General features: G+C 49.4%; 1 protein-coding gene across 1 annotated transcript in view; it reads left to right on the top strand.

The window, feature by feature from the left end:
* The first annotated feature begins 9,029 nt into the window (after positions 1-9,029).
* Positions 9,030-10,687, top strand: part of rflna (refilin A) — a 6,545-nt gene continuing 4,887 nt past the window's right edge. Inside the window, exons 1-2 of the mRNA XM_079754961.1 lie at positions 9,030-9,231; positions 9,413-9,660. Coding sequence (XP_079611087.1) covers positions 9,415-9,660 — 246 coding nt within the window. The 5' untranslated portion in view covers positions 9,030-9,231; positions 9,413-9,414. The remainder of the gene's footprint in view (positions 9,232-9,412; positions 9,661-10,687) is intronic.

Genomic DNA, 10,687 nt, shown 5'->3' with positions numbered 1-10,687 from the left:
TCTTTCCTGCGGTGTTCCCGCTCTGTGCGGACTAACCTGGGCCTCGGCAAGTGGATCGCTGCGAGGGAGCGCTCGGCACCGCCAACGCCAAGCAGCGGGAAGAACACGATTGGATGCGGCGTTCCACAATGGCTCCTTGTGTCTGAGTCAGAGACCCACCCTCCACCGGGGGGGTCCTCTGCTGGCCCCGGGGCACTGGCCTCCTTATGCGAGCTCACAAAATGCTACACAGTCGAATCCTGTTCAAGGGGGTCAGAAGATACGGAAAGGGGTCAGAAGATACAGAGGCTTGGACAAGGGGGTGTGAGAATGCCCCACTGGGAACCACATTCTCCCATTCTCTCTGATGTCTGACTGCCTGCCTGATGCCCACGTTTTCAGACATAAGGGCTGAACGACAGAGGAGAGGACTAGGAGGGAGAAAAACTGAGAGAGCAAGAGCGAGAGCGAAAGAGAGAAAGAGAGAGAGGGAGAGGGAGAGAGGGAGAGAAGGAGGGAGAGAAACCGAGAGAGAGAGAGAGAGAGAGAGCGAGAGAGAGTGAACGAGAGAGACAGAGTTAGAGAGTGAGAGAGACAGCGAGTAGGAGAAACACAAAGGGAGAGAGACAGAGGTAGAGAGTGCAAAAGGGGAAAAGACAGAACGAGCTCGAGAGACAAAGCAGCAGCTGCATGCTGCTCTGCAAATGGCCAGAGTACGGGTGCAGCAGGGGGGGTCGCCTGGGGTCGGTCGGCATGGACGTGGAGCTGGGGGGCTGCCAGTGCACCTGACCTCCACCCGACCCCCACACAGCTGAGCAGAGTCCCTGCCAGAACCAGAGGGGTGAAGCTCAGGTTCAAACCTCATGACCAGAGAGAGAGAGAGAGCGAGAGCGAGAGAGAGAGCGAGAGAGAGAGAGAGAGAGAGAGCGAGAGAGAGAGAGAGAGAGAGAGCGAGAGAGAGAGAGAGAGAGAGCGAGAGAGAGAGAGAGAGCGAGAGAGAGAGCGAGAGCGAGAGAGAGAGCGAGAGCGAGAGAGAGCGAGAGCGAGAGAGAGAGAGAGAGAGAGAGAGAGAGAGAGAGAGAGAGAGACCCCTGGGAGGGTCTGAACAACATTGACTGAGACTGTGATCCACCATCGTGTTCATACGCGGCCCTAATGGACACAGCTCCTCCATGCTGACCACGTTCATCTCAATCACAAGAAATCTAAATACAAACAGGTTTTATCACCTGACACGACCGTTTGACCCTGATTGTTATACTTTATGCCCGGTCTAAAAAAGACAGTGGTGAGCATGCATTCATAAACATCTTTGTTAGGGTAGTAAAGTTCCAGAATGTGGTATACGTTACCAGAGCACGATATCTCTTACATACAGCACAGAGACTATCAGTTAGAGGCTAAGGCAAGAAACAAGGCAGTTGTCCTTCAGAAGTCCTCCAAATAAAGGCTGATGTGTTTACAGTGTCTGTCAGATGTGTAAATAATGACTCCCTCCCTCTTACTCTGTATATCTGGATCTCCCTCCCTCTGTTGGAGGAAAGCCACAACAATTCACAGTGGTGTGATGCAGAAAAGGTCTTTGCACGATCACACATTTGGATGAGGGTTTCCAAGACTAGAATCAAGGGAGAAATCTGATCAATGAGTAAATGTTCGATTTCACCCACCTCTACATAGAAATTAGTTTTTTGGAAAGATTATTTTACAGAATACTAATATAGTAGTATCAGAAAGAAAATACATGGGATAACTGAATAGTGTTTTCTGCAGGCCAGCTGCCTCCAGGGGAATCTAGTCCGGGATTCCCCTGGAGGCAGAGTGGCGGTAAAACTCCCATTGTGCGGATTGTCACGCCTAATGCTGCCTTCATGGGTCTGTCAGGAGTGCTTGCAAGTGCCTTGGCATGTGCAAGGAGTGCATTATTTGTGTGCACATGTTTGAGTGCTTGTGTGTGTTTATGTGTTTGTACAAGTCAAGACCAGCATATCTAAACACAGGCTGTTACCAACGGCCATATTGAGCAACATTTCAAAGTTCTGTGTGTGCGTTTGCGTGGGGGCACACAAAAACACACACATGTACCCGTGCATGCATGTGTGTGTTTGTGTGTGTGTGTGTGTGTGTGTGTTGGGTGGGCTGTATGCGTATGTGTGTGAGTGTGTGTTTGTGTGTGTTTGTGTGTGTGTGTGGGGGGGGGGGGGGCGTTAACGTGTTTGTGCACCGTGCGTGCGTGCGTGTGTGCACATGTGTGTGTTTGTATGTGTGTGGGGGCTTATGTCTGTTTGTGCACATGTTCGCACGTGTGTGTGCATGTGTGTGTGTACGTGTGGACGTTTGTGTGTTTGTGCCCCTGTGTGCATGTGTGTGCGCGCATATGTGTGTATGTGTTAGTGAGTGTGTGTGCGCATGTGTGTGTGTGTGTGTGTGTGTGTGTGTGTGTGTGTGTGTGAGAGACAGTGAATGCTTTCCTGAGGATCTAGGCTGCTACAGCAACAGGAGCACACCGATGTCTCGTCAGCATGCCTCACTCAGCGCTCGCTTCAAACTCATTTCACATTTTGGCGTCAGCGCTGAACACCTATACCTTTACAACCTGGACACTTTGGGGTTTGGGGGGCCAGGAGTGTTTTCAATGATGGAAAGGGCCCAGACAGGGGGCCCTCAGGAGCCCTCTGCAGAGGCATGGACAGAGAGAAGGGTACGGGCGGTCTGGTGGTTGGTGCTGTTGGCTCCAATGCTGGAAATATGACGGCGGAAAAACGCTGAGGAATTTGCTTTCCTCTAGTGTCGGTTCTCGGTAGGGTTCTGGTATTTCTAGACACGTTCAGTGGTACAAGACACCCTCACCTAACGCAGGCGAGAACGCTGCATCAAGCTAGAGAGAACAGAGAGGAGAGACAGGTGAGAGAGAGAACAGAGAGGAGAGACAGGAGAGAGAGGAGAGAGAAGAAAGAGGAGAGAGGAGAGACAGGAGAGAGGAGAGAGAGAAGAGAGCAGAGAGACAGGAGAGACAGGAGAGAGAGAGGACTGAAAAGGAAGAGAGCGAGAGAAGAGAGCGAAAGAAGAGAGAAGGGACAGGAGAGAGACAGGCAAGAGAGAAGAGAGCGAGAGAAGAGAGAAGAAACAGGGGAGAGAGAAGAGAGAGAAGAGAGACTGAAAGACAACAGAAGAACTGCCAGTGGAGAAGGCGGGCAGGCTGGAGAACGGGGGGGGGGGGGGGGGGGGGTCACCTGTAATCACACAGTGACCGAGTTTCTGTGTGATTACAGGTTACACTGGTATTGACCCAGTGAGAAGAATCTCACAGGGGATTTACCCAGAGCACAAAGATCCCTGACCAATCCAAACGCAGCTTTACCCCCACCCCAGTTTGCCAGTGAATTAAGTCTTTGTTTACTGTAATGAAAGGCGCACTCAAAGCAGGGATAATAATCACTGATGGTTATTGTTGGACAATCTCCTTAAGTAGTTGCACTAAACCACCGAGGAGAACGGCCTATCGTCTAAGCTTAGCCGTGAACAGACAACACAAACTTTTTGCCACATGCACAGATACACATACATAAACAAACACACACAGACACACACACACACACACACACACACACACACACACACACACACACACACACACACACACACAATATAGTCCAGGGTAAGGCAGACATGGGTGGTCCACACTTGTCATTGTAGCCTCTGAAGTGTGGATGCAAACAAAAAGCACCATGGGAAACGGTCTACATCCCCATTCCAGAGTCCGTCTCTAGTCAACCTCACTAGAATGACAGTTGACAAGGGGGGGGGGGCAATATCATCAACAACCACCCGCCAAGACAGACAAAGAAGTTTTATGACCAAAAGAACTTTATGTGAGGTAAATCTCTGCGACTCCATGACAAGGACACAGGAAGTCTGAGCGACTTCACTCCTAGGCAGAACCCATTCAGTCTGAGCATAGTTTGGCTCCTCTCAGGATCCTCCGATGGGTTAACCCCACATAACCTGATTTCTTAAAGAAAACCTTTTTATTTACTCCTCCGCCCCCCCCTTCCGCGCTCTAAACCGCCTGGAGACCAGCGTGCGTGTCTGGGCAGCTCATCCAAAGAGCAAACAGGCTGGGCCGCTCTGTGGCTCTCCAGAGTAGAGGAGCGCTTGTTTTGTAAGAGGGCAGGGCAAAGGGCAGGGCTCTTTACTCAGTAGGTACAGACACCCCCATGGCTGAGTGGAGACGAATGCGAGCAGAAAACATAAACAGCTTTTATCTCTTTGTCCTTCGCCCCCAGAGTGACCTTCTCTTCTTCGCCTCCCCCCTGTGTCTCCTCCTGCCTGTGGGTTCTCTTCCCAGGCCTGGGTCTGGGGCAGTAGGGTGGGCTGGAAGGGGGGGTGTTGGGATGTAGGGGAAAGTCAGAAAGTACCACAGCCCATAGGCCCGAAACAGCTTTCGCTCTCTCTCTCTCTCTCTCTCTCTCTCTCTCTCTCTCTCTCTCTCTCTCTCTCTCTCTCTCTCTCTCTCTCTCTCTCTCTCTCTCTCTCTCTCTCTCTCCTCTCTCTCTCTCTGGCCTTTGTCGAAGCGATTACTGACACATGTGCGATGGGAATAATATGAAATCCATCAAATGCCTGCTCTGAAAGTAACCTTGTTGCATTTGTTGTTTCCTCTCCATGGTACTTGATAGCTGTAATATATAAAAATTATGTATTTACTCAAGCCGAGTGGACTTCCTGCTTGGCGCCCTGGGTCCATATCTCCGAGCCTGTCGTCAATACGGACAGCCGTCTGTTACGTATTAAGCAAAGCCCATTCCTCTGTTTACCTTCGGACCGTTTAAACATAGCGGGGAGGAAGTGCAAATGTCAGAGGAAGCAGGGCGAGCAGGTGACTCACCGATAACAGCTGAGGGGTCGGATGAGTCGCTAGCATGCGATGCTAACAGCTGTGAAGCCTGAGGCTGCTTACAAGCTTGGCTAATGAGGCCTCCGCCTGTAACCGACTTCACTGAGCAGGTGATACTTCGGAACGAGATACAGTCAAACCTCGGAGAGGGGAGGGAAACTGCAGCAAACATTCATTATACGAAGCAATAAAAACCCTTTTGTCTGTCCAGGGGTTGCATTTGGCTAAAACTAGCTAGTAGCGAATTTTGCCACGTGGTAAAAATAACAACATCAACAACACCCTGACGCACAGCGCTGTGGTTAGAGGCAGAGGCTGGGGCCATCCATCTCTGAGAGTATGGATGGATGCAAAACAGAAGGAGGAGGAGGAGGAGATGGAGAAGGAGGAGCAGGAGGATATGGACGAGGAGGAGCAGGAAGAGGAGGGCATCTTCCTGGTCTATGTACCAGGAAGCGGAAGAGGCAGAGGAGGAGGAGGAGGAGGAGGAGGAGGAGGAGGAGGAAGACGATGACGAGGAGGAGGAGGAAGAGGAGGATCAGGGAGAGGAAGAGGAGGAGGAGTTGCAGGAAGAGGAGGAGGAGGAGGAGGGATCTTTATGGATACAGACAGAAGTGGCGGAGGACCAGAGACTACACCGATCCATCCTCCAGACCTGGCGAGGGGGGTCCGCAAACATTGAAACCAGATGCAGACGGGCTCCGGTGCAGGGAGCAGGGCAGCAGCGGGCTGAACTCTGTGGTCTGGATGGCATACTCACAATGTGCCAGGCTCATCCATCATGTAACCCGACGCTCAAAGACTCTCAGCCCTGCATACGACGGCAAGTGTTGGGGGCGGGGGGACGTGGTATATGGGGGTTAGGAGTGGCTCATTCAGCGTGAGCCTCACAGACAGAAAGTTGACAGGGAACAAGTGGCTAGTGTTTATGTGTTTGTGTGTGTGTGCGTGCGTGCGTGCGTGCGTGTGTGTGTGTGCGTGTGTGTGTGTTTGTGCATGCGAGCATGCTGTCTGAGTGCAAACAAGGGGAATGGGCACCTATCTGTTAGGTCGGCAGAAGGAGGAGACATTTCAGAGAGAGCCACAGCGAAGCTCTCACTGCCTTCGATTAGCCTTCCTCTGCTTGGTCTGCAAGGGGCTCCAGAAAGTGGACGCAGGGTGCAACACGTAAACACACACGACTACGTGACACACACCCCAACACAGACACGCACACAGACACAAACACACACACATATATACGCACACACACACACATTTACACGCTCATCTCATGTATACTGTATGCATGCATACTACTATGCTGTGGGCTTGCATTGAATAATTACTTTTAAACTGATCTCTCAGGCGTAATCAGCACAAGTTTCCAATTCTCTCTCTCTCTTTCTCTCAAGTTAATATAAACAAACACACATGAACACACAGCAGGCATTCAGAAACACCTGTGATGTGGCCCCACTCTTCCCCCCCCCCCGCGCCCCACACAGCTGGCCTGGCAGAGGGACGTGAATGTATTGAGACTGGGCCAGCTCACTGAGAACTCTGCAGAACTGGAATGTCTGTCTACGTGTGTGTGTGTGTGTGTGTGTGTGTGTGTGTGTGTGTGTGTGTGTACGTGTGTGTGTGTGTGTGTGTCTGTAAAACGTAGGTATTTTCTGAATATGGAGTCTATGTACTTGTTCTATTTATCCTGAGATTTTTAGTGTGTGTGTGTGTGTGTGTGTGTGTGTGTGTGTGTGTGTGTGTGTGTGTGTGTGTGTGTGCGTGCACGACCGTGTGGCTCAGTGTTTTCTCTCACGGCTGGGTGTTTTTGTTTGTGTCTGCGCTTGCTTCAACGTGTGTCTGTGCCTGTATTTCAACAGGATATGATCTGTCGGTAAGAGATGATGGGAGCCTTTAGGAGTCAGATCACAAGCCCCACCATCACTCTAACACCATCACCCTAACACCATCACCCTAACACATAATCCATCTCTCTAACATAATCACCATCACCCTAATACAAACACCCTCACCCTAACACAAACACCATCACTCTAACACCATCACCCTAACACATAATCCATCTCTCTAACATAATCACCATCACCCTAATACAAACAAAATCACCCTAACACAAACACCATCACCCTAACACAAACACCACACCATCACCCTAACACAAACACTATCACCCTAACACAAACACCACACCATCACCCTAACACAAACACCATCACCCTAACACAAACACCACACCATCACCCTAACACAAACACCACCACCCTAACACAAACACCATCACCCTAACACAAACACCATCACCCTAACACAAACACCACACCATCACCCTAACACAAACACCACCACCCTTACACAACTACCACAGCATCACCCAGATTCCCATACTTCATGATGGTGTTGACCCTGAGTGTTCAGCCCTTCTGCAACCTTTCCTTTCCTCCGCCTTTTACCTGTGACCTGTGACCTCTGGTGTCATTTGATGCAGCTCTTAAAGACTCCAAGCATGCAAGAGCAAATGGACAGCCCTAGTCAGCCGGGCCAGGTTCTCGAGGCCCTGCAAGGGTTGTAATTGAACAACTCCTTTTACAATTTTCTTCTGCTCGTACATGCGTACATACAAGCTGCCCTGTGAGGTACACAAACACACACACACACACACACACACACACACACACACACACTCACACACAAAGTATGGAGGTCTGCATCCCAGGTGTCTTTTGGGTAAGATGCGGGGCCGATCTGAATGGTAATCTCCCTAATTCCCCTGGGATCAGCGTGATGGGTTCTCTAAGCCCGACATGATGACACAGGAACACACCTGACAAACAAGGTTAGAGGAGGTTGTTATTCAGGATGATTATACGAGGGCAGTGTGTGGGAGGAGAGCAGGGCCCAAACAGAACGAGATAAGGAGAGCTTTAGCCGACCACAAAGGCCTCTGTTAAAGACTGCTCTTAAAGGCTTCCAGGCAGGGTTGTGTGAGACTGTGTTGACAAAGAGAAAAAAGTTCATGCACAGTTTCCTAGCGATCTGTGGTAAACACAGTGCAGAGCTGGTGGACCATCAAATATATAATCAACCAGGGGAGATGCACACAGTCACTGGTGCACTGCACGGCGGTATCACCGCTCTCTGGTTTCCACTCTGGAACGGTTGCTTCATGTACAGCCTCTCTCCCAGTCTTTTGTTATGCCGAGCTGTGAGGAGTGTGCTGTAGGTTGGTTTTAATGCCCCTGGTAGTGATGTGTGTTCTCCACATGCATTTACACAGCATGTGCTCCATGCAGGACTTTCCCACCCTACTGCAGCTAGGCCCGAAATACATTGGCTCGCTCACACACAGAGGTACACGCTCACCACACACACACACACACACACACACACACGCTTACACACACTTTTGCAATAATACACTTACAAACTTGTAATCACACACACGTGCAAACATGCACACACATACAACTATACACATTAACTCACTCACATGCCCAAACACACAAACACACACTATTGCAATAATACACATACAAACTTGTAAACACAGGCTTGAAAACATGCACACAAGTACACATAGAAATATACGAATTCACTCACTCGCCTGCAAACTTGACTTGCATGCACGCACACACACACACACACACACTCTTTCAATAACACATTTACAACTTGCAAAACACACACTTGCAAACATGCACACATGTACACATAGAAATAACCACAATCCCTCACCCACATGCACACTTGCACACACACACACACACACACACACGCACACGCACACAATTATAAACCTGTACAAACACAAATATACACTTGCGCACACACACACACACACATACACACACAAACTTGCGCTTTTAGTATACCAAGCAAAGCCTTCTGAGTTGGGTGTTTGTAAGGAAACGTGGTGCAGATAAGTAAGCAGAGAAGGAGGTTAGAACCATCGACTGTATAACACGGGGTTTAACACACAAACGACCCAGCATTAACAATCCCACACACTCCACAGCAGGAGCTGGGATGCTCGCCCTGTCGGTGAGTCCTTGAAGTGCTCTGGGTTATGAGGACTGTTCCAGCATCAGGTTTTAAAAAAAGAGCTAATGACTACTCCGAGTCCCGACCCTGCAGCCCAGCCAGTAGAGTCGAGGATCCGAGGAGACAGGTCCTCCCGCTCGGTCCCCTATAGGACGCTTCGCTACGGACTAGCTTTTACTGCTACTTTTAGTGGAAGTCAGACTGGCGAAGGGAGAAACAGGCTTTTATGAATTTGGGCTCTCGACTCGGTGCTGCAACTTTGTTTCTGACTGCTTTTGACTGGACTGTACGATTTCGATAAGGCTATAAACACGGTACGTTTTTAATGGACGTCATTAAGCTGAGCGCTGGTGAATAAAAAATAATCTATTTTTTCCTGATTTCGGGGGTCAGTTTCGAGGTGAACTAAGGATTTGAACCCCACGGATTTGGGTCGTTTTTCGCTTTAGCCGCTTTAAGATAAACTGAATCGCGACTCGCTTGGTTTTGTCCCAGAGATGGTGGGGCACCTCCACCTACAAGCTATGGATGACAGCCTGAAGGGAAAGAACCGGGAGGGACTGCTCGACAGCCCGGACTCGGGACTCCCCCCCAGCCCGAGCCCGCCCTTCTGCTCCCTGTCGCCGGCTCTGGTCCCGGGCTGCTGCTCCGCGCCCGTCCGGTCCCACCAGGACCAGGACCGGTCCCACCAGGACCTCTACAGCCAGGACTCCTACACCCAGGAGCATAAGGAGGGGAAACTGGTGAGCAGACAAAACTCTAGGCCTGGGTCGGATCTAATTCATTTGGCATAATTTGAATATATGAAATATTAAAATAACGCCTTCAGCGTCTGATGATCATAGCAACCAAAAAAACAGAAACACGGCTGTTTCAAAGTGTTGACAGTTTAAAACGGATCAAATATAGGGAACAAGATTGGTTAGACGATCGTGTCTTTTCCAACGTGGGGCATTTGAATCCGAGCCAGAGAGAACAGACTTCCCTTCACAAGTTATAAACATCTGGAAGCCTTCTGACTGGCGGAATTCCCGCAGTTGCAACTCATTTGGAGATGCATGTAGATGTGGCCCTTGAGATGCCTGGGGCCCTAACGAGCCACATCCAATAAGTGGAACACTTTTAAATGTACAGTGGATAGGCCACACTCGGAGGTCTCAAGTAGTGAAGTGGTTCAGGATCAATGTTTGATAATGACTTCCTCTAAACTTTCATTTGGTAGCGTTTACGCTTGTTAGCATTAAAAAAAAGAACCCTTTGAGGTATAGTTTAGCAGATGTCAGTAAGAGGACAGCCATGTCAATAAATGTGGTGAGGGATTGGTGAGATTGTGAGAAATCAAACAAAAATCATCAAACGATGAGTTTGGAATCCATTGGCCAAGAGAGGACATTTGATTGGTGTAGACTGCTGTTGTATTGCAGTGTAGGTCATATCAAACTCTATTGTTATCGTTCTTTCTTTACATATTACTTCTCCCGGTTTCAAGTCAACTGTTAAATTGAACCTAAGCTTTAGTATGTTAAGATGATGTGGAAAGGTTCCATTAACTTTGCCTTTAATCAATCATTTACCAATACGATCTGTGTGCGTGTGCGTATGTGTGTGTGTGTGTGTGTGTGTGTGTGTGTGTGTGTGTGTGTGTGTGTGTGTGTGTCCCTGTTGCTCTAAACATCTCCACACAACGAAAGCCCAGACACAACCCTGAAGTAGTAGCTGCAGAAAATAAACTGAATGTGTTGTGTTTGAAATAGAGTCCAACTTCGGTCA

Source organism: Pollachius pollachius, assembly GCF_949987615.1.
Source record: "Pollachius pollachius genome assembly, chromosome: 1".
Classification (NCBI taxonomy): domain Eukaryota; kingdom Metazoa; phylum Chordata; class Actinopteri; order Gadiformes; family Gadidae; genus Pollachius; species Pollachius pollachius.
Note: the sequence above shows the minus strand (reverse complement) of the source record. Positions and strands in the feature narration are given on the sequence as shown.